General features: G+C 41.4%; 1 protein-coding gene across 19 annotated transcripts in view; it reads right to left on the bottom strand.

The window, feature by feature from the left end:
- LOC105491228 (WW domain containing oxidoreductase) overlaps positions 1-25,069 on the bottom strand; it is a 1,122,875-nt gene that overhangs the window by 783,974 nt on the left and 313,832 nt on the right. For all 19 annotated transcript variants that reach the window (XR_011616111.1, XR_011616112.1, XR_011616119.1 and 16 more), the window contains exon 7: positions 4,018-4,203. Coding sequence is in view for 9 of the 19 variants with exons in the window: in XM_011757426.3 (XP_011755728.2) it covers positions 4,018-4,203 (186 nt within the window). In the remaining 10 variants the exon portion in view is untranslated. The remainder of the gene's footprint in view (positions 1-4,017; positions 4,204-25,069) is intronic.

Here is a 25,069-nt window from a genome sequence, read left to right as displayed (position 1 = left end):
ATTAAATGTCTAAGAGGAGAAAGTCATTTCTTCTTGATTCCTAATCTAGAAATAAGACAAAAAAAATCCCATGATGAAAAATGAGAACCAGGAAGGACAGTTTCAAGATGGAGAAGTACCAGCTGCTACATATCAGGCACTTTCTCTGCAAACAGCCCTTCCCTATAAGGTTGACCCCTGATTTCCTTCCCCACTGTCTCCTGGGCAGATATCCCACTTTTACAGTCTCATTAGCTAGCACTGACAGTCCTCCAGGAAGTGGCAAGTGTGGGCCGGCTTCTGATCTCTCTGAGCCAAAAAAGGCTTCCTGAAAAACGAGTATGTTCACCTCTCAGCTCCACAGGTAATAAAACAACTCTTCAGATGCTGCCGACTCTGTTTTCAAGTTAACAAACTGACAAAGCCAAACAATTATGTCTTAACAGAATTTTCCCTTACTAGTACATTAAGATATTGACATTTGCTCTGTGGACAGTAACACTTGCTTTGTAAGGGGACCACCCCCCGCCCACTCTTTTTTTTTTTTTTTAATACTTTAAGTTCTAGGGTACATGTGCATAACGTGCAGGTTTGTTACATATGTATACTTGTGCCATGTTGGTGTATGCCAAGTTGGGCTGCACCCATCAACTCGTCAGCACCCATCAACTCGTCATTTACATCAGGTATAACTCCCAATGCAATCCCTCCCCCCTCCCCCCTCCCCATGATAGGCCCCGGTGTGTGATGTTCCCCTTCCCAAGTCCAAGTGATCTCATCGTTCAGTTCCCACCTATGAGTGAGAACATGCGGTGTTTGGTTTTCTGTTCTTGTGATAGTTTGCTAAGAATGATGGTTTCCAGCTGCATCCATGTCCCTACAAAAGAGGCCCCCACCCCACCCCCGCCCACTCTTGTATATACACTGTGGGGGTTTTGCTTTTTGGGGTTTTTTTTTTTTTTTTGAGACAGGATCTTGCTCTGTCACCTAGGCTGATGACAATCTCCCTCCACTGGTGCAATCTGCACTGATACAATCTCCACTCACTGCAGTCTCCATCTCTCAGGTTCAAGCAATTCTTCTGCCTCAGCCTCCCAAATAGCTGGGATTATAGGCGTCCACCACCACAACTGGCTAATTTTTGTATTTTTAGTAGAGATGGGGTTTCGCCATGCTGGCCAGGCTGATCTCAAACTCCAGAGTGCTGGGATTACAGGTATCAGCCACTGTGCCTGGCCTATACTGCATTTTTTTTAACTAATAATTTTTAATTTTTATTTTAGAGATGGGGTCTCACTCTGTCACCCAGGCTGGAATGCAGTGGTACGATCAAAGCTTACTGCAACCTCAAACTCCCAGCCTCAAGCCATCCTCCCACCTCACCCTCTTACTAGATGGGATTATAGGCATGTGCCACCAAGCCCAATTTTATTGAGGATTTTTTAAATTCCCGCCTAAAATAATAAGGCTGGATTCTATCTACACGGAAGCTCAGAAACTCCGTGTGTGTGTGTGTGTGTGTGTGTGTGTGTGTGTGTGTGTGTTTGTGTGTATGTATGTGTGTCACTGCGTGATTTTGTGTGTGGGGTGGAAGAGGGCAATTTGGCACTCGATCCAGCTGCAGCCATTGAGGGTTGTTCAACCAGCACTCTGCCCTTTTCATTCTACTTTAACTGTTATCTGAAATTTTTTCACAGCAAGGAAGTCAACTTCTCATTTCACTATGATGTATTCTAGGTACGCAGAAACTCAATTCAGTTGCTCGGATTCCAGATGAGTAACTAAAACACAGTGAAGACACAGGAAGGCTAAGAAGTATTTTGCCTTGGGGCAGTCTAGTATAATATTTTCTGCAAACATAGGACTTTATTTTTTCCCCTAACAGGGGGTCTTGACTCCAACGAAGAGATTCTGCCAAGGTTTATGGAGGTAATTAGATATCAACACTTGCATTTTACAGCATGGTTTAGGGCCCTGGGTTCTTGGGTAGTGAGCGAAGTGTTTTCACGTACCGCCTGTGCACCAAGTCACCACGCTCGCTCATGGGAGCCAAGGGATGCAATGCGAAGGTAATACACAAGCCAGCCTGGGGAAATTGCCATTTTGTTAAAACACCTTTAAATAATGTGCAAAGAAGCCGGGCGCGGTGGCTCATGCCTGATAATCACAGCACTTTGGGAAGCCAAGGTGGGCGAATCACAAGGTCAAGAGATCGAGACCATCCTGGCCAACATGGTGAAACCCTGTCTGTACTAAAAATACAAAAATTAGCTGGGCGTGGTGGTGGATGCCTATAGTCCCAGCTACTCAGAAGGTTGAGGCAGGAGAATCGCTTAAACCTGGGAGTCAGAGGTTGCAGTGAGCTGGGATCGCGCCACTGCACTCCAGCCTGGCAACAGAGCGAGACTCTCTCTCAAAAAATAATAGTAATTACAACAATGTGCGAAGAATAATTGGAAAGCAGAAAACTAGTGCCAGCCATCAGACAGGAGTGAACACGACAACACATTTCAGGAAGGCCTCCCTACAAACTAAGATAGGTCTAATTCAAGAGTCCAAGTCCCTTCCTTTCAAATTAATCTTTTAAATGAAGCTAAGATTCGGATCTCCAAAGTAGGCATGAATTACACTGTAGTTAAGGAGAGAACAAAGACATCACACAAAATACCACTTCAGATACAGATTTACAAAGGAGAGTGAGCAGCTGACAATTCAACATAATCTCCCATTAAATACCAGCTCATTTAAACATATCCCGTGGTGCCCTCCACATCTGGTGGATGACTGGGGCTGGCAGATTTATTTCTGGAGCTCTGTCTGCTGCCTGCCCCCACAGTAGCCTCCCTCGCCCCTTAACAGGGCCACTCCACTTTCTTTCACAAACCTGGTGTGATTTGCAAAGATAAGGCTGTCCAGATTTTGTTACCACCTAATTACTGGATGTTTCATGTCTTTTAACACGGGGGAGGATTATTACTGGCATTTTCCTTTCATTTCAGCCATCATAAATTTAAAGTGGCAAAAGTAAATCTATCTGCAGTGTGTCACTTATACCATAAGCCCCTGTGTTTGGGAGTGATAAAGGTTTCAAGCTAACCCTTGGCTGGTCTCTCTCTTCCAAGTCCCAGGGGTTACATTTTATGGAAGTATGATTAAAAAAATAAGCTTCATTCTGGGTCACTAAAACATTTCAGGACTTAAGACGGAGAAGAAGGAAGAAAAAAATGGGCCCCTTTCACATTATTTCTTTTTCTAGCTACTCTGCTAAGAGTGTAAACTCCCCCCCAAAACACACACCAAGCAAACGTGAAAGAGAGATCTCCCTAACACATATTAAATCCAGCCTCATCCAGCAAGGCCTTTGTCTTTTCGGAATATTTCTCTCTAGACAAATAGTTGTTTATCCAACTCTAGAAACAAATATGCTGAAAATACGATGAAATTTTCAAATGTCTTTTTCAGTCAATTGAATATTCTCCTAATGGCAATAGGAAAAAAGTGCCATCTGATGTTTTAATTGAAATTTTAACCAAAAGAGGCATGGCCAGATTTCTAATATGCTCTAACTACAGTACTTCCCTTTCCACAATTACACAGCTAATGTCTGCATCGAATTCCCTAATTTCTCATTATAAAACAATTGGATTTCATCTCGCAGGCTTTAATTGCATTGTTTCTCCTGCTAGAATAACTGCACATTCTTCTTGGTAAGATGTTGAAGTTGTTGAATTACAAATCAATAAAGGTCACGCCCTTCAGATTTCATCAATTATTATTCCATCTCTAAGCAAAATCGATGAGGAGCTTGAAGTACAGTCATAAAAACAATCTTCGTTGCTCTAGACAGTCCTTCTCAACAGTCCCCTACAATCACACAGACACACAAAAAAGACCTGGAAAAATTAAGTAAGCCAAGTTGAGTCCACCCACATGTCTCAAGTAGGACTAATGAAAATTATTTTCAGAATGAGAGCCTTGGCGGAATATTAGCTGGTATGAGAAAGGGGGTAAGTGAACAAATATGCAATTCAAACCCACCGATGGGACTCTGAGGAGACCACAATGACACGGGCAGGAGCTGAGCGGCACAAAACATCCTGGAGGAGCTGGACAAGGTAGAAGTGCCCCAGATGATTCACTTGAAAGGTGGTCTCCAGGCCGTCTTTGGTGAGACTCCAGGGTAAAGCAAAAGCTGCTGCGTTGCACACAAGCACGTGAAGAGGCCTGAAAAATAAAATATTCCACATGATGTGAACATAAACACTACAACCAAGCATAATCAATGCTCCTTCAGGAATGAGAAATTCTTTCTCCGTCTTCTAGATTCCAACCATTTAGAAATAGGATACCCTAGAATGTCGCATGGCTTTGAGTGGGCAACTGTCCTTTGTTGCTGAGGATGAGAGGCTTTTTAGGACACAGGACTTTCAGTGCGAAAACCAGGACAGTGACAGCCAATCCGGGAAGAGTTGTCACCCTAGCTGGAACTCAGATTCAACCACCTGATTAACTCCGTCTTTCTTAATTCATCCAAGTCTCATTTTGTCTGTAAATAAAAATAGCCCTTAAAATAGTTATGAGTAATAAAGGAGAAATTATGCTGTTAGAAAGGCTGGCATAGGGCCGGGCATGGGGGCTCACACCTGCAATCCCAGCACTTTGGGAGGCCGAGGCGGGTGGATCATTTAAGGTCAGGAGTTTGAGACCAGCCTGACCAACATGGTGAAACCCCATCTCTATCAAAATACAAAAAAAAAAATTAGCCAGGTGTGATGGTGCATGTCTGTAATCCCAGCTACTCGGGAGGCTGAGGCAGGAGAATCGCTTGAACCCGTGAGGCAGAGGTTGCAGGGAGCTGAGATCATGCCACTGCACTCCAGCCTGACCAACAGAGCATGACTCTTATCTCAACAAATAAACAAACAAACAAACAAAGAAAAAACAAAACAACTGACACAGGACCCAGGACTTGGTAGGAGCTAAGCAAGCATAGCAAGGGGGTAAATGCTCTGTCTAAAGAGAAGGTACATACTGTTTAAAGATACAGAATTTCTTGTGGAGATCAGATTAAATGAATATTTTATAAAGAAGCCTAGAGATAGGTAAGTAGAAGCCTGTCATAATATTCTCTCTTATTTTGTATATATTTAATCATTTTTTTTTTTTTTCTGACAAGATCTTGCTCTGTCATCCAGGCTGGAGTGTAGTGGTGTGGTCGTAACTCACTGCAGTCTCAAACTCCCAGGCTCAGATGATCTTAGCCTCCTGAGTTACTAGGACTACAGGGGCACACCACCATGCATGGCTACTTTATTTCTTTTTTATTTTTGTAGAGACGGACTCCCGCTATGTTGCCCAGGGTGATCTTGAGTTCCTGGTCTCAAGCAATCCTCCTGCCTAGGCCTCACAAACATAATAAAACTGTTAACGATAAAAGTAATCCTTTCATGTGAATCAAAAAGCTAAATTCTCAAAAAGTAAATATATACTGGTGAAAAATCATAATGTACCAATAAGAATTGTACAACAAAATATACACAAGGCTATTCACCATGTTTGTGATAAACTAAGGCAGCAAACTAGAAGTAAACTAAATACACCATTGAGGAATTATTACATTTAGAATATACCCACGATAGAACACTATGCAGCCATTAAAATCACAAACAAATCTACTGACCTTATAAAACACGTTATAAAATAAAATTTAATGTATTTTATTATCAGACACAGACACACACAGAAACAGAGAAAGAGAGAGAAAGAGATAGAAACGTTATGAAAGATATATAAAAATAAGGGCGGGCGCGGTGGCTCACGCCTGTAATCTCAGCATTTTGGGAGACTGAGGCAGGCAAATCATGAGGTCAGGAGCTCGAGAGCAGCCTAATCACATGGTGAAACCTCGTCTCTACTAAAAATAAAAAAGCCCAGTGTGGTGGCACGCGCCTGTAATCCCAGCTACTTGGGAGGCCAAGGCAGGAGAATTGCTTGAACCCAGGAGGCAGAGGTTGTAGTGAGCTGAGATCATGCCACTGCACTCCAGCCTGGGGAACAGATAGAGACTCCATCTCAAAGAAAGAAAAAAAAATATATATATATATATAAATATATATAAATATATATAAATATATATATATAAATATATATAAATATATATATATATATATATATATATATATAGAAGTCTGGGCACAGTGGCTCACCTCTGAAATTCCAGCACTTTGGGAGGCTGAGACAGGATAATCACTTGAGCCAGTATTCAAAACTAGCCTGAGCAACACAGCAAGACCCCATCTCAACAACCACCACCAGAACATTAGCCAGGTGTGGTGGCGTGTGCCTGTACTCCCACCTACATGGAAGGCTGAGATAGATAGGAGGATTACTTGAGCCCAGGAGTTCAAGGCTGCATTGAGCTATGATCATACCACTGCATGCATTAGAGCAAAACTCTGTCTCCAAATTAAAAAAAAAGAAAGACAGTTTTCACATCGCAGCCTAAGAGTTACAAGTTTTTAAAAAACAAACACTGGTATGCAATAAAGGGAAACATAAAGAAAAATCTTTATAGAAATTAAATATTCTGCTCTCTAAAAAAGTAAAACAAAAGTGAAAAATATAAGCAATCATTTAGAGGCCGCATATTTTTACTATATAAACAGTTCTTACATATCTATGAGAGAACCACGTGTCTTCTAAGAGTCTAACAGAAACAGTGACATTAGAAATTCTATAAAACTAGATTACAAATAACCAGTGCAATACTTAACACCTCCAACTACACTAGTAAACATTAAAATGTTTTCTATCAAATTAGCATATGTATTCATACTATTATATTTGTATTACCTTGTATAAAGTTGGGGGGTTGCACCCTGGATATTAAGCTGAAAACATGTATCATGAGAATTGAAAGGTTCATATTATTTCACCAAGTAATCCTGTTTCCAAGCAGTAAAGCATGTATGTAGCAGGGGCAGCAGAAATGGCACAGTTAATATCACTAGGGAGAAGTATTTTATCACTGATAATGTTTAGAACTGTCAGCACATGATTGTAAAAAGCAGATCAACTTTTAGCTATCTTTGCTGTTGTTTTTCTATTCTATACAAAATGCTTCCCCATTTTGCGTGCACCTGGGGCAGACCATTCCCATAGCTACCTCCCATCCTTTTGATATGCCACTGCTTCTATAGTGGGTTGAATGGTACCTCCCACCCCATTGCTTCCATAGTGGGTTGGGTTGAATGGTAGCGATCTGTGAATGTGACTTTATCTGGAAAAAGAGTCTTTGCAAGTGTGATTAAGCCCACATCTTGAAACAAGATCATCTTGGATTAAGGTGGGCCTTAAATCCAATGACATGACTATCCTTACAAAAAAGGAGAAGTGGAGAAGGAACACCCACAGAGAAGGAGATGGAAAGATGTAGAGACTAGAGTGACTTAGACACAAGCCAAGAAATTCCAAGGACGGCTGGCAGTCACAAGAAGCTAGGAGACAGGCACGGAACAGATGCTCCTTCGAGCCTCTAGAAGGAACCAACGCTGTTGACCACTTGATTTCAGATGTTTGGTCTCTGAAACTGTAAGAGACTAAAATTCTGTTGTTTCAAGCCACTCAATCTGTGTTAATTTGTTATAATAGTTTTAGAAAACTAATATAGCTTCCAAAATTCTTTCCTAATATTCAAACTTCATATAAAAGCTTATGCCCAAGAATGCATGATACATCAACTAAAATTATAAAATTCTATATGAACTAGAAACAACCTAACATCCAGCAAGAGGAGTAGATAAACAATGATTAAGCCAAAGATTCCTAAACTTTCTCAATTTAATTGAAAAAGTAGGAAATTAAATTTTATATGTGTGATTCATACCCCATACCCCCCAAAAAGAATTTCCAGATATCCAGTCAGGATTACTTTTTTTCTATTTCCTGTTTATGATTTTGGGTATTTTCCAACTTTTCTACAATAAGCATAAACTAATTAAAGAACTTTACTGAAATATAATTCACATACCAAAAAATCTATGTATGTACACTGTACAACTGTTTCAGTATACTCAAATAATTGTATAACCATAACTACATTCTAATTGTATGGCACTTTAACTCAAAAAAAAAAAAAAAAACAAAACCCATTAGCAATCACTAGCCACCCTCTACCCACCTACATACACTCTTATCCCCAAAACACCATTAATCTACTTTCTGTCCTATAGATTCACCTATTCTGAACATTGTATATACTAAATGGAACCATAAAGTGCATAGTCTTTTGTGACTGGCTTCTGTTACTTGGCATGATGTTTGCAAGGTTCATCCATGTTGTAGCATATATCAATATTTCATTTCTTTTTAATGGGCAGATAATATTCCATTATATGAATATACTGCGCTTTGTTTACCCATTCACCAATGATGGATATTTGGATTGTTTCCATTTATTGGCTACTAGGAATATCACTGCTATGTACATTCATTTGTAAAGTGCTGTGGAAATGCATGTTTTCTTTTCTCTTGAGAATACGTCTAGGAGTGGGATGGCTGGGTCATATGGTAACCTAATGTTTAACTTTTTGAACAATGGCCAAACTGTTTTCCAGTGTGGCCGTACAATTTTACATTTCCACCAGGACTGTATTTGAACTTTCATCTCTCCATGTCTTCCTAAGTATTTGTTATCTGACTTTTTTATTTTAGCCATCCTACTAAGAAGTGGAATCTCATGGTGGCTTTCATTTGCATTTCCCTAATGACTCATGACGTTGAACATCATTTTATGTATTCATTGGCAATTTGTGTATCACATTTGGAGGAATATCTATTTAGATTTTATGCTTATTTTTTAACTGAGTTTTTATTATTGAGTTGTGAAAGCTCTTTATTCTAGATATAAATCCCTTATTAGATATTTAATTTGTAAATGTTTCCCCCATTCTGTAGATCATCTGTACACTTTCTTGATGGTATCGTTTGTAGCACAAACACTTTTGATTCTGGATCAAACCCAATTTATCTTTTTTTTTCTTTTGTCACTTGTGCTGTCGGGGTTATATCTAAGAAATAATTGTCTAAGTCAACATCACAAAAATATACTCCCATATTTGCTTCTAAGAGCTGTACAGTTTTAGCTCTTAAGTCTCTGACCCATTTTTATTTATTTATTTATTTATTTTGCTATTTTTTTCTGTGTAGTTTATGCAAGTGTGATCTAACCTCATTCTTTTGCATGGGGACGCCCAGTGGTTCTAGCATCACTGTTGAAAAGACTATTTTGAATTGTCTTGGCATCCTTGCTGAAAATCAATTTACCATATACATGGATTCATTTCTGGACTCTCAATTCTATTTTATTACCTATAGATCTATTCTTCTGCTAGTATGACACTGTCTTTATTACTAAAGATTTATGGAAAGTTTTGAAATTGATAAATGGAGGGCCTTCAATGCTATTCTTTTTCAAGCTTGTTTTGGTTCTTCAGGTTCCTTTGCATTCATATATAAAATGTAGTATCAGCTTTTCAATTTCTGCAAAAAAGTCAACTGAAATTTTAATAGAGATTGCACTAAATTTGTAGATAATTTGGAGAGTTTGGTCAGCTATACAATATTAAATCTTCTGATCCATGAACATGGGATGCCTTCATTGCTAGTATATAGAAATACAATTGACTCAGGCATAGTAAACTTTTATCCTACATTTATCCTGGCTGAACTTGTTAGTTTTAATATTTTTTAAGTGTATTTCTAGGATTTTCTACAGATAAGGTGACTTCATTTGCAAATAAACACAGTTTTACTTCTTTCCAATCTGGATTTTTTTTTCAGTCTTCTGCTTTTTTGTTTTTTTGCCCAATTGCCCTAGCTAGGACTTCTAGCAGAATATTAAATGAAAGTGGTGAAAGTCAATATCCTTGTCTTATTTCTTGATCTTAAGGGGACAGTACTCAATCTTTCAGCATTAAGTATGATGTCAGTTGTGGGTTTTTTGCAGATGCCCTTTATTGAGTTGAGAAAATGCCACTTTGATGCAAGTTTACTAAAAGTTTTCATCAAGACAGAGTGTTGGACCTTTTTAAAATGTGTTTTTATGTGTTTTTATTATACCATATACTATAATGGCATTGACTGATTTTTTAATGTAAAACCAACCTTGAATTCTTTGGATAAATCCCAGTTAGTCATAATGTACAATTCTTTATATATGTGGCTGAGTTTGGCTTGCTAGCATTTTGTACAAAATTGTTGTATCTCTATTCATAAGAGAAAGTGATCTAAAGTTTCCTTTTTCTGTGATATCTTCGTCTGGTTCTGTTGTCAGAGTAATAGTGGTTTCACAGAGTCAGTTAGAAACTGTTTCCTCCTCTTCTATTTTTTAAAAGAGTTTGTGGAGAATTGGTACTTTTTGTTTGTTTTTTGAGACGTAGTCTCGCTCTGTCGCCCAGGCTGAAGTGCAGTGACGTGATCTCGGCTCACTGCAAGCTCCGCCTCCAGGGTTCACCCCATTCTCCTAAGCCTCCCGAGTAGCTGGAACTACAGGCAACCGCCAGCACGTCCGGCTAATTTTGTTTTTGTATTTTTAGTAGAGATGGGGTTTCACCATGTTAGCCAGGATGGTCTCGATCTCCTGACCTCGTGATCCACCCACCTCCGCCTCCCAGCCTGCTGGGATTACAGGCGAGAGCTACTGCGCCCAGCCGATATTAATTCTTTAAGTGCTTGCTGGAAAGTATTCATTAAATTTTAACTAGAAAAACGTATTAAATCACTGTTGTTGTTTGAAGTGTTCATGCAAATCTTGTATCACTGGGTAATCCAGATCTCATTAAGAAATTATTCATTCTGTTGTCCCATCTGTTTTCCCACCCATTCCCTACCTAAAACCTCAAAAATCGTGGTGTGGTTGGGGTCAGTTGTATTTGTTTGAGAACACCTGTTTTCCACATATGGTGCCCACTACAGTTGTCAATACAGAATCACTCAATGGCCCAGCTACTCTGAAGAGATAGGCACAAATGTTTTGAAGCACCAAGCCTACCTAGTAATACTCATTAGACTCTGCTTCAAATCAAAGCAGAATCTACTAATTTGTAGCAGGGATAACTCATAGATTGTAGTAAGACAGGACTATTGCTAAAAACTTTGTGGGGAAGAGGGAAAGATGGGCAAAGTGAAGAGATGACTTACATTTGAGCTCCTTTCAGGTTGCATCTGAAATATTTTGCTCACTTTTCCAGGACTGTTAGTACCTTTTTTTCCTTTTTTGAGTACTAACTATGGGTTAGGAACTTTTTAAGAGCTTTTTGTATTTAAGAACCCTAGGTGACATGTATTATGATTGCCATTTACAGACAGAAATGAAGTATCAGAAATAGCTAACACAGGCCAGGTACAGTGGCTCATGCCTGTGATATCAGCACGTTGGGAGGCCAAGACAGGCGCATCTTTTGGCTCAGGGGTTCAAGACCAACCTGGACAACATAGCAAGACCTCATCTCTACAAAAAATTAAAAACTCGAAACAAAACAAAACAAAACAAAAATAGCCCGTGGAATGCACCTGCAGTCTTGGCTACTTGGGAAGCTAAGGTGGGAGGATCTCTTGAACCTGAGAGTTTGTGGCTGCAGTGAGCTGTGATCACCTCACTGGCCTGGGCAACTGATGAAGAGCAAGACCCTGTCTCAAAATAAAAAAGCTAATATAACGACGCAAACAAGAAAAAAAACAAGGGGGTCACCTGACTTCAAGGCTACTGCACAATACCATCTGTCTTACAGAAGCTCCCTGGAATGGATAGAGCCAAGTTCTTAGAGAAACTAGCTCACCCACGTTGTTTTCCTTACCTGACTCACGGCCAGTTAGTTCACCTCCATGAACCTGTGTCCTCCCCGGTAAACTAAACATCCTCCTCCCATGGTTGTGAGGGGTAAAGCCCCAGTATCTTGCTAGCCTGCCACGTTAGGTAATTATTACTTCCTTTGTCTCTTTATCGTTCACTTTTATGCACAAGACAAAATAAATTCCTCAAAGACAGTTTCTGCAGTGTTTACCTATCTCTAAGACAGGCCTGGACACTGGCAATTTTAACATCATACTTCTCAACAACAACAACGTCTCTTCTAGTTACCTTTATTCTTGCCTGTACATTTTCTCAAGAAAATGCAAACCTCAGCAAACCAAGGAACTTGCTACCAAAGACAGGCCTGGAGGCAAGAACCCACAGAGGACCTGGGAAAACCCTTTCCTCTCTCACCAAATTTTAATACCCTTCATTAATGTTAATTGCACAACACCAGAGGCAAAATATGTATCCTGTATCTAAAACTTGTCACCTCTATTAACTAAAAACAGGCTTATGGAATATGAAACTATAAAGTGCTTAACTTTTAATTGTAAAGACACTTAATTGGCTTGTACAAAAGGAAAAGAATTCCTTTTGCCTCACTTTAATGAGGTTTTTATTATTCAAATGACACATTTTGCTCAGTTTTGACTAAAAGCCACTGCAATTCAAAAGGTTCTGAGATGATGAATATTTACAGACTATCAAAAGGAAAAGTTCAAACTACAAAGACGGAATGGAAACAAAAATAGTATCTTTCCAAACACTGATGTTATTAGTCAGCACTTTAAGGAGTTGATTTTTTTTTTTCCTTCTTGGGTGGATTCTCATCTGTGAGGGGTGATTAAGGGCAGAAAAGGTTGTCCTCCTTCTTTAGAGCCTGAGATTCCAATGGAGGGCAGCCTGCACGTTCTCCATGGCTCTCATCTACCCACACATAAAGCCACTACACCTTACTGATGAGTGGCCCCATGGCATTCTTTGTGCCTGCTGACTGTGGGGATGGTATTTACAAACAGCAACCCCTTCAACTAGAGCCAATGCATTCCTTCTGGGCCAGAGGACATCCCCTCAGTAGTTAAGGTGTTAGTGGTGGGGGCAGGGGTTGTCATCAATGGGAGTGACAATGGGCCAAGATTTCTCATGACAGAGCCAGGCTGTCTGGCAAGAGTGGACTTAGGTGGCAGTTCCTACTGCAAAGGGACCAGCCCCTACCCTTTTTTAACCCCTCAAGATCCCTACCACTGACTACCCCATCTCTTTCTAGCATTTTCTATCTTTCTCAAACCCCCTTTGTGAAATAACTGAGGAAATTATGACAGTGACAGAAATCTAACCTAACTGACTCCATCTTGTCTTTAGTCCCATAGGTTTATCAGAGGCATTCAAACCACAGCGACTCCATTTTGAATATGGGCTGGATAAAATAAGATTGAGACCTACTGGGCTGCATTCCCAGGAGGTTATGTCATATGCGTCCACCAAACAGGCTTTGTGTGAGCAATAAAGCTTTTTAATCACCTGGGTGCAGGTGAGCTGAGTCCGAAAAGAGAGTCAGTGAAGGGAGATAAGGGTGGGGCCGTTTTATAAGATTTGGATAGGTAAAGGAAAATTACAGTCAAAGGGGTGTTGTTCTCTGGCAGGCAGGAGTGGGGGTCACAAGGTGCTCAGTGGGGGAGATTTTCAAGCCAGGATAAGCCAGGAAAAGGAATTTCACAAGGTAGTGTCATCACTGAAGGCAAGGACTGGCCATTTTCACTTCTTCTGTGGTGGAATGTCATCAGTTAAGGCAGGGCAAGGCATTTTCACTTCCTTTGTGATTCTTCAGTTGCTTCAGGCCATCTGGGCGTATATGTGCAAGTCACAAGGGATGCAATGGCTTGGCTTAGGCTTAGAGGCCTGAAAGTTAGGCATTCTAAGTTACAGGATGAGATAGGAGATAGGAGGTCAGCGCAAGATACAAGTCATAAAGACCTTGCTGATAAAGCAGCGTGCGGCAAAGAAGCCGGCCAAAACCCACCAAAACAAAGATGGCAATGACCTGTGGTCATCCTTACTAGTCATTATACACTAATATGAATCCATTAGCATGCTAAGAGACACTCCCACCAGCTCCATGACAGTGTATACATGCCATGGCAACATCAAGAAGTTACCCTGTATGGTCTAAAAAGGGGAGGAACCTCAGTTCCAGGAACTGCCTACCCCTTTCCCTGTAAATTCATGAGTAATCCACCCCTGGTTTAGCACATCATCAATAATTAACTATACATATCCTTAGTCCAGTAGCCAAAGTTCCTGCTCTACCTATGGAGTAGCCATTCTTTTATTCCTTTACTTTCTTAATAAACTTACTTTAATTTTATGAACTCGCCTCAAATTCTTTCTTGCCCAAGATCCAAGAACTCTCTCTTGGGGTCTGGATCAGGACCCGTTTCCGGTAACTGGATAGCTGTCTTGGGTCATTCCTGGGCATGGCCCAAGCTAACTTTGGGAGAAATTTCGTTCATAGTTTAAATAACAGCTTTTCGCCAAATCTAAACTGCTCTTGTAAAATCAATGAAAGGCCACCACATTAGCATGAGACAGGCTTGGGTTCCAAATAATTACCAGCCGTTATTCCAGAGGTCACAAGATTTGCAACTTTCTCGATTATTCCTGCAGATGGCCACTGTTGTAGAACCTGATTGGCTTTTGAGATGTCTTTTCAGATGTTTGCATTTAAAAAAAAATTTTTTTTTAGACAGTTTCACTCTGCATCGCATGCTGGAGTGCAGTGGTGCAACTGGCTCACTGCAACGTCCACCTCCTGGGTTTAAGTGATTCTCGTGCCTCAACCTCCCGAGTAGCTGGGATTACAGGTGCATGCCATCACGCCCAGCTAATTTTCGTATTTTTAGTAGAAACAGGGTTTCACCATGTTGGCCAGGCTGGTCTTAAACTCTTGAACTCAAGTGATCTTTCCACCTCTGTTACGCACATCCATGTGAAGAGACCACCAAACAGGCTTTGTGTGAGCAATAAAGCTTTTTAATCACCTGAGGGCAGGCAGACTGAGTCCAAAAAAAGGGTCAGCAAAGGGAAATAGGGGTGGGGCAGTTTTATAGGATTTGCGTGAGTAGTGGAAAATTACAGTTAAAGGGGATTTCCTCTTGCAGGCAGGGGTGGGGGTCACAAGGTGCTTGGTGGGGAAGCTCTTGAGACTCACTGTCCAGGAGAAGGAATGTCACACGGTCAATTGATCAGTTAGGCCGGGGAAGGAACAAATCACAATGATGGAATGTCACCAGTTAAGGCAGGAATTGGCTATTTCACTTCTTTTGTGGTTCTTCAGTTGCTTCAGACCATCTGGATGTAGACATGCAGGTCACAGGGGTTATGACGGCTCAGCTTGGGATCAGAGGCATGACAACCCCAGCCTCCCAAAGTACTGGGATTATAGGAGTACGCCATTGCAGCAGCCACATTTTTGCATTTCTAACAACAGGGTGGCTCCACCTGGACCTGCCAACCAGTCCTGTGGCCCCCACCCCGGAACTGACTCAGCACAGGAGGGCACCTTCGATTCCCTGTGATTTCATCTTCAAGTCAAAAAATCAGCACTCCCGGATCACTCACTGGCTCCCTATCCACATTTCTCCTTAAAGACTCCAATCCCTGAATTCTCTGGGAGACTGATTTGAGTAATAAAACTCCGGTTTCCCATACAGCTGGCTCTGTGTGGATTAAACTCCTTCTCTCTCTGCAGTTCCCCTGTCTTGATAAATCAAGCTCTGTCTAGCCAGCAGGAAAGGAGAACCCATTAGGCGGTTACATTTTCCTCTCCACTGGCTCATTCTTGCTGCGCATCAGCTCAATCAGATCTTTCTGATCAACAGGTAAGGAAAAATCAGAACAGAAGGAAAGAAATGAAGAAAACAAAGAGGGTGAAAAAGATGAGGGCTGCAAAGAGAAAAAAGGACATTCACTTGACCTAGGCAGGTTGCACTAGCCTCACTCTTCCCATTTATGGTCTATAGTTTTGAAATATTCATCTCCATTCAGTCTCCTTCCCTGCCCCAAAGGTACTTCTTATCAGCTGAATGAATTCCATTCCATCACCATCCAGAACCTCTCAAAACTGGCTGGAGAGCACTGGCCTCTCAATCAATCAATCCAACAACCTCCTCTCTGCTGAGACTAGACTGCCCTGTTGCAGAGGACCCTCCCTCACTTCTGGCTCACTTTCCCGTCCTGGCTTCTGTGATAACGTCCACTCTTCGACCTCCCAATGTTACCACTGCCCCATCTTTTGTCTCCTCCAACCCTTCCTCTTTTGCCCATTGTTCCATCATCAATCTCTTTTGATTCCATCTCTAAAATCTTCCCTGCAGCACTTTCATCCAAATCTATGACTCCAAACAAAACCTCCATGAAGACTTCAAACCCTTAGCTCTAGTCGCTGTATTCTTTCCAAGTTCCAGAATCTCATTCCCACCTGTCAGTCTTATCTTCCCGGATACATTCCCACAAATTCAGGGTCAACATGCCTAAATCTAAACTCTTCATCTTCTCTCCTCACATCTCCTACCTTTCCTGATACCCTTATTTCTGTAATGGCTGGTATTTGCAAACCAGTCACTTGATTACAAACACTTAGGAAACAATGTGCTATCCCATCTTCTCCTTTAGTCTCTGTGACTGGCCAAGCTCAGGATCTCTAGGCTTATTAGGCACCCCCAATATACTGTCCCATCCCCTACATTTCCACAGAGGTAGGCACTACCACGCTCCATCTGCATCTTACCCACTCCAAACCACTGCGAGCATGAACTCCTCCAGATAACTGTACATGGCCAGAGGGCACCCTCACATCTGGGAAATCATCACCCCCACACACGTGCTCTCAACAGGAGGACCAACTCGGTGACACAATTCCTTCTCCAGAGCTCCCCACGGAATCGGGCTGAAACAGATTTCCAGCAGAAACCATAGCCTGCTTCCCTCTCTGCTCTCTTCTGGGAACAGCCCCCTAATCGATCATATGAACAAGAATCCCCATCCCAGGCTCAGCTGCTAGGATCACCAACCTAAGACAACCACTGTCATTCCATGTTTCTAGCTCTTGTTCCCTTTAGGTGTAGTCACTGGAATAGCCCACACCTGGTCTTACCACCTCTATATTCTCTTACTTGACTTTTCATGAATACTGGTTAAAGCCCAGTTAAACTTACTAAAACACTATTCTAATCTTACCTACCCATTCTCAAAAACTTTTAATGGTTCCTAAATGTCTGCTAAATTAAACACAAAGGCATCCTGACATTCAGGTCCTTCTGAACAATAGCCCCAACTATACCCCTCTCTCCAGGCAGGCTGAATCATCCACTGCCCCATGGATGAGTATGCCCCTCACTTGATTAGGTCTGGGTCTTTATCCATGCCATTCCCTCTGTCAAATTCCTAATAGTTCTTCAAGGTTTTACTCAAATATTATTTCACTGAAGAATTTTCTTTCTAATCAACACCTTGATTAGCCCTCTTTAAAATCATTACCAATATACAAACACACAATGGCATATTACTCCACATTAAAAATAAACAAACTACTACTAATGGATAGAACAATATGGATGATCTCAAATGCACTGTCCTAGGCAGGGTCACAATGACTCCCAATGCTCCCTGTTTCCTGGTATTCATACTTTTGTGTAATCCCCTTACCTCGAGGGTGGGGTAGACCTAGCAATTTGCTGCTAACCAACAGAATATGGAAAAAAATGATGGACAACTCTTCTGAGATTAGTTTACAAAAAGATGCTGGCTTCTGTATCACTCCTGTTCTTGTTCTCTTGCTTACTCAATCCAGCATAAGCTAATTGCTATGTCATCAACTGCCTCATGGAGACGGCCACATGGCAGGGAACTAAGGCTGGCCTCTGGTCAATACTCAGGAATTATAGCTTTCAGTTTAATGGTCATGAGGAACTGACCTCTGCCAACAGCCATGCATGATGTTAGGTCCTTTTACAGTCAAGCCTTGAGATGATCTTGGCCTCAGCTGACTTATCTCTTTTTTTCCTTTTTTTTTTTTTTTTTTTTTTTTTTTTTTTTGTGATGGGGCCTTGCTCTTTCACCCAGGCTGGAGTGCAGTGGTGTGATCTCAGCTCTCTGCAACCTCTGCCTCCTATTTTCAAGCTATTCTCCTACCTCAGCCTCCCAGGTCACTGGGATTACATGCATGTGCCACCATGCCCAACTAATTTTTGTATTTTTAGTACAGACAGGGTTTCACCATGTTGGCCAGGTTGCTCCTGAACTCCTGACCTCAAATAGTCCACCCACCTTGACCTTCCAAAGTGCTGGGATAATAGGAGTGAGCCACTATGCCCAGCCCCCAGCTGACATCTTGACTGCAGCCTAAGAAAGATCCTGAGCCAGAAAGAACCAGCCAAACTGTCCCTAAATTCCTGAGTCACAAAAATACAAAGTAGGAAGAATAACAGTCCCCCAAAGAAGTCCACATCCTAACCCCTACAGCCACTAAACATATTACCTTACATGGTAAAAGATGCTGCAGACTGTGGTCAAGGGTAAGACTTTGTGTGTTAAGCTGTTCTTGAATTGCAATAAAGAAGTAACTGAGGCTGGATAATTTATAATGAAAAGAGATTTAACTGGCTCCGATTCTGCAGGCTGTACAAGAAGCATGTGCTTAGCTTCTGGTGAGGCCTCAGGAGGCTTACAGTCATGGCAGAAGGAAAAAGGGGAGCAGGCAACTAACATGGTGAGGGCAAGAGCAAGAAAGGGAGGAAGGTGCCAGATATCATGTGAACTCGCTCATCACCAAGGGGACGGCCTTAAATCATTCATGAGGGTTTCGCCCCCATGATCCAAATACCTCCCTGCACACCCCCCGCCAACATTAGGGATTATGTTTCAACATGGCATGTGGAGGAGAAAAACATACAAACTCTATCACCTTGAGACAGGGAGCTCATGCTAGATAATCTAGGTGAGCCCAGTGTCATCACAACAGTCCTGAGATCCTTTTCCGATTGTGGCTAGAAGGAGATGGGGCTGCAGGGCTAAGGTCAGAGAGATACAACAGTGCTGGATTTGAAGATGATGTGGGTGACCTTTAGAAGCTGGAAAAGGCAAGGAAAAAGATTCTCCCTGGAGTCTCTAGAAATCAGCAGAGCCGTATTGACACCTTAATTTTAGCCCAATGAGACCCAAGACAAACCTTTAACCTACAGAGCTGTCAGATAATAGCTTTGGGTTTTAAGCACGTAAGTTTGTGGTAATTTATTACAACAGCAATGGAAACTAATACAACATGGAAACTAATTACAACAGCAATGGAAAACTAATAAAGTGAGATAGGATATGTTTGCTGTTTTAAGTCACTAAGTTTTGGGGGTAATTTAGCAGCAACAGACAAATAGTGCATGCATTATGCTATGTGAATGAATCCAAACTCCAAAAGCAACACACAGAATATTTCTGTTTACATAATGTTCCAGAAAAGACAAACAACTAGGGACGGAAAAAAGATCAATGGTTCCCAGGGGCTAGGTGTCAGAGGGAGGTATGACTACAATAGGGCACAGAGGACATCTGGGGGGTGATGGCACTGTTCTATACCTTGACTGTAATGATGGTGGCTCTATGGCTGTGTTTGTCATAATTCATAGTGAAATTTGCCCTATTGTACAGTGCTAGCATAGTGAAATTTGCCCTATTGTACAGTGCTAGCTGTAAAACTCACTTCATTTAATTTTTTTTTTAAACCAATAGGACTTTCTGTATTTCTGAAAGCACTCATCACATCCTACCTGGAATAAGCCACTGTTTATGTATCTGTGAATAAACTACACCCAGTGGGACTTTAGCAACAGGGTCTCACTCATCTGTTTTTGGAGTGACTTCAAGAGCTACAAGCAGCAGCCTTATAACGTGGCATTAAGAAATCAGAGAGAGGTAAGATGCTTGAGCTTCAGCCCATCTCCAAACTGGCTCTCATCTGTACAGTAGAAAAATTAACATATTTTAAATCACAGTACTTTGTGTTCCCTGCTTACACACTTATACCTAGTGCTTACCCGCCTTTCTTGAGTGGTCCACTGAGATGGGACTGACAGAATCCTTCACTTGGTCCCAGATGGCCATCCTACATGTCGAACCCTCCCTACCTCCCAAAGGTGACTCAGGAGACTCTTCCTTTTTCCAGGAATTCTTCCCTTGCTCCTCATCTGCAAATTAGCTGTATCTTCCTCTTCAAAAGTTCCTGCATGCTTTCCCAAGACCTTTTACAAGGTCAGGAAGACAGGTACAACTAAATGACACAAGTTTCTTCAACTTCTTACCAATACATAGCTACATAGGACAGGAGATTGAGCTGTTATCCTAGTTCCCTGTGATGCAGTCTTTCTGCTCCTTAGCTCAGCTAGGTCCAAGTTCTTGTCTCACAACCAGGAAGAATTAGGCATGCAGACACTGGATAATGAGTGGAGTCGAATTTATTAAGTAAAAGGAAAACTCTCAGTGGAGAGGGAACATGGTAGGGGTGGTTCCCCTACCTGAAGGCAGTAAAGTTGCCCCATGTGGCTGGGTATGGGGCCTTATATTAACTCAGAATGGGGAGGACATGTTAATTAGTTTGTGAGCATGCACAGAAGGTTAAAGTGAAGGCAACAATCAAAGCTAGGCACCACAGTGTAGGAAACCAGTTAGGGAAGGGCAGGTATATGTGGAATAGGTGAAAGGTGGGGATCAATCAGGAGAGTGTACCAAACAAGAAGACAAGTTCTCAATATGGACTGTAGCTTGGCTTTCAGTCTTTAAACTGTCTTCAACTTGGAAGTGGGGTTTCACCAGGGACACGCTCCTATCTGCCTAGGCATTTGGCTGCCTCCTGCCACTGTCACCTGGACTTTAAGTACCCATTAAGGCACCATATACCAGTCATACCAACTTGAGCAGGGCCAGGGAACTTGGCTTCCAATTCTCCTTGGGATATGTCCATTCCTACATTACTTAACACTTTCTACCATCAGCCATAATCTGTATGGGTAAATGTTATCTCTACAGTAGACAGTAATCAATGTCCATAGGAAGTGCATGTTTGCCCAGAGTCAAGATGTGGTGACAAGTAAACCTTTTGTACGCATCAGGATGGATACATCTGAATCAGTGCTATTTTCCTTATGGCATTTGGTCTACAGGACATCGAATAGCCATGTTTCACAATACATCACTGAAGCGGGAGGGAAAAAGTTGATGTGGTTCTAGTTGATCAAGAAAGAGTCATTTATGCTGTGGAGACAAGACCAGCCCATTAGGACTCAAGGAACCCAAGAATGAGACCTACCATTTCAAACCTGAGATGAGAAAGATGCTTTAAAAAGTCTAGGAGCAGTACTAGCCACTACCATGGGGTTGAGTTACAGAGAAGATATGTAAGTGAAATTGTTAACATGCTCCCCCAAAGTGAGGCAAGATTTTGCAGGTTAAATAAACACTCTTCAGAATGTAACATAATTATGGCTTTGGGGGATTCCATTTCAGACACAGCAAAGGAATGAGCTGAGTGGAATGTTATGTAAAGGGAAATACTTTCCAATCCCTCCTGGAAGCAGAATGTCACACCATCTGGGGCATTTCTCAACTAAGCTGCAAGAATTCATACTATCTGGAAATACTCTGAAATTCAATAGAAAGGGCCTAAGGACCCACAGACTTCTAAGAAACTTCTTAGTCTTTGCTGGCGTTCAGCTGTCTTTTCTCCCAGAAAAGGGAGAAAAATACTGTAGAATTCTAAGTTTGACCCCTGCTTAAACAGCTAGAGGTAGTTTTCTGAAATCATGGATGGCAGCATACACTGAACATAGCAATTCCCTTCAACAGCTACCTCAGTCCAGGTAAGGTCAAATCTACTTCAGCAATCCACCAAGGCCACAGCTGCCCAAAATGCAGCATGTGTGCCACTAACAAAACTCAAGATGATTTTAGGTAGCATCCAAGGAGTTTAAAAAAAATTATTCATATCCGGCCAGGCGCAGGGGCTCATGCCTGTAATCCCAGCACTTTGGGAGGCTGAGGCGGGTGGATCACTTGAGGTCAGGAGTTGGAGACCAGCTTAGCCAACATAGTGAAACCCCGTCTCTACTAAAAATACAAAAACTAACCAGGCGTGATGGCACACGACCGTAATCCCAGCTACTCGGGAGGCTGAGGCAGGAGAATCGCTTGAACCCGGGAGGCGGAGCTTGCAGTGAGCCAAGATCGCGCCATTGCACTCCAGCCTGGGAGACAGAGTGAGACTCCATCTCAAAAAAATATATATATATTATTTATATACCAGCACTTTGGGAGGCCAAGACAGGCAAATCATGAGGTCAGGAGCTTGAGACCATCCTCGCCAACATGGTGAAACCATCTCTACTAAAATATAAAAAATTAGCTGGGCGTGGTGGCACATGCTTATAGTCCCAGCTACTTAGTAGGCTAAGGCAGGGGAATCACTTGAACCTGGGAGGTGGAGGTTACAGTGAGCCAAGATTGCGCCACTGCACTCCAGCCTGGTGACAGAGCAAGACTCTGTCTCAAAAAAAATATATATATAAATATATATATATATTTATATGCTGTAATGTAATGGAAATTATATCATCATCCTCTCAAAATCAATTTCTCAAATATTCCTGTAAAGGATTTCTTAAAATTGGTACCAATAAACATTAAATAATAGTAAACTGATGCAGTGATTTTGCAAAAATGACCATATAATTGGCTTAAGTTTGAGAAAGCGACACTGAAAGATACGCAATACGAAGTGCATCTTTTAGAAAGAATGGACAAACATGAGCGATCTTCTTTCACCTGAGACACCCTCAGAAAATGTTAGTCATTCTATTGAGAGAATGAGAAACATGAATCCCAGTTAAAGAGTATCTTTTGTGTGATATGTTCATAACAGAATTCTTTTGTTTAGTGCAATTCTCGCAGGTCAGAGAGGTATGTGACAGATAAGATGGCATGACAAGGAAAACTCACTTTGTCACCTGTGTCTGTCTCTCATTATGTGTGTGGCCCTGAGGAAGGTGAATAAACCCCTCTGAGCCACAGCTGCGTCCGCTATACGAGGGAATGATAATGTCCACCTTGTTTGACAGCCACAAGAATTAGAGAAAATATATAAAAAGCCTAGCATCAGCCTTGACAGAGATGGTGCCTAAAAGAGGGTATTTCCTTTTTCCTCAAATGCTCATTCCACTTTGGGGATATGGTACCCACCAATAATTGACAAATCAAAAAAACATATACATTGTCTTCCACATTTATAAGATACTTATGTATTATTTCTGTTGCCCTTATTCAATATCCCTGGTAGAGAATGTCCTGAATAAATATTCAAGGAAAGAGAGCAAATAAAACAAGAGAAATATCAACACAAAAAATCAATATCAGCTTGGGTGGCCAATGACCATCAGCTGTGCTTCTAAATTTGAAAGGACCTTCACATGTCGAGAATTTGACAGACACCATCAAGTATTAAAATAATAATTAACTGGGAGTGGATTCTGCTGTCAAGATAACCTAGCCACATTTAATTAATTTTTTTTTATTTCAGTTGGAATAGAGAAAATAATCCAAAACAATTACCCAGAGTGGAGTGCAGCACTGGCTGTGTCCCCTGGAGACCACCAGGAATTTTTCATTTCATGCACCATTTGCAACCTCTTAGAGTGAATTCCAGAACATCAGTACATACACTTAACAGAAAATGGAAATACTCTTGTTTTTGCCATTTCCTTAAATTTTTGCCTCATGTCCATTACCTTGATTATATTTTCCTATCCCATCATCAGCAGTCCCAACAGCAAAATCTCAACCTCACTGATTCTAAAAGGGGGGAAATGTAAAATAGAAGTCCATCCACATGCTCTCCAAGATGGTTTTCTAGGGAAAATGCATCCGTTTGATAATTGTGCCCCAACGGCACTTAGTGCAATGGGCATGATATCTGACATGCAGGTCTGATTTCTTGGTGTTGCAGTTCTGGTTGTTTTTAAATTTTTCTCCTGCCCTTTACATTCAGCACTTCATTGCCCTGTGTTCCGGCTTCCTGGGGACATTTAATAAAATGGACAATCAACTGTAAGTGCAATAAGGATGGGGGCTGGTGGGGAAAGTAAGAAAAAGTAACTTCAACTACACTCATGACCTACTAGCCTCACTTGAACATAGTGCCCTTGGATGGAAAAGATGTAAATTAACCCAAGTCTCTCTTGGCAAATTCCCATTTGTTCATCTAATAAATGTATCATAGTCTCGTCCTAAAGAAATTCAATAGTGATATGAAAGACATCTGACAGGCCAGAGTAGAATTTAGCAAACTCCACAAGAGAAAGTGACTATGATTCATACAAATAGAAGAAGGGAAACAGCTAGCAGATAAGGAAGGTCAGGGTGGCATTATTTAAACAGGGAATTGGTTCTTTCTGTGACCCTCAGCTTCTCATGCCCAAAATGGATTACGTCTTAATAATGGGCCCAAAACCCCTGAAGGATAGAGATGGTATCTGAAGTCATCCTGTGCTCTCACACCTAGGATCATGCTTGGCATACAACAGAATTTTGTTGAATTACAAAATCCCCCCAAAATAGCAAGATACCACTGGCGAAATCTCCCTGCATCTTTGATCATACTAAGTTCACAGTTGTCTCTTTAAAACACTGCATACAATCAGTACTTTTTTAAAAAAAAACCCGAGTCCCTCCCTCTGTTAACATTATCCACAACACAGTCATTTAGGTACCATTTGCTTAATTTAAGGACCATCTGTGTTTACAAAATTACACTGGAAACTAACTCATCTATACTTCTTAGCTTAGCCTCGCCCTTTGCAAAAACTTCTGCTAAGTGGGGTTGCTCTTCTGATTTTAGGTTTTAAAAAACGAATATATGTTAAAATAATAGACTATTTATCTTGGTGAACTGTGGGAAACTCTGCTCTGTGGTTCACAGAGCTCATGCAATTAGGTTGATCCGCACTGCGAGTAATTAAGTGAAGGTCCACGCAGCCTTCAAACACATCCATGGCTAAGTAGTGAAAAGTATCCAGGAAACTTGAGTGAACGGCTAGAGCTGGCAGTAAATTACTTGACAATACCTAGGCAGAACGCATTTACTCTCAGAACTGAAAACTTTGCCTTTGACTATGCTTTCCTTGTGGGAGAATCTGGGTAGCC

Source organism: Macaca nemestrina, chromosome 18 (assembly GCF_043159975.1).
Source record: "Macaca nemestrina isolate mMacNem1 chromosome 18, mMacNem.hap1, whole genome shotgun sequence".
NCBI lineage: Eukaryota > Metazoa > Chordata > Mammalia > Primates > Cercopithecidae > Macaca > Macaca nemestrina.
Note: the sequence above shows the minus strand (reverse complement) of the source record. Positions and strands in the feature narration are given on the sequence as shown.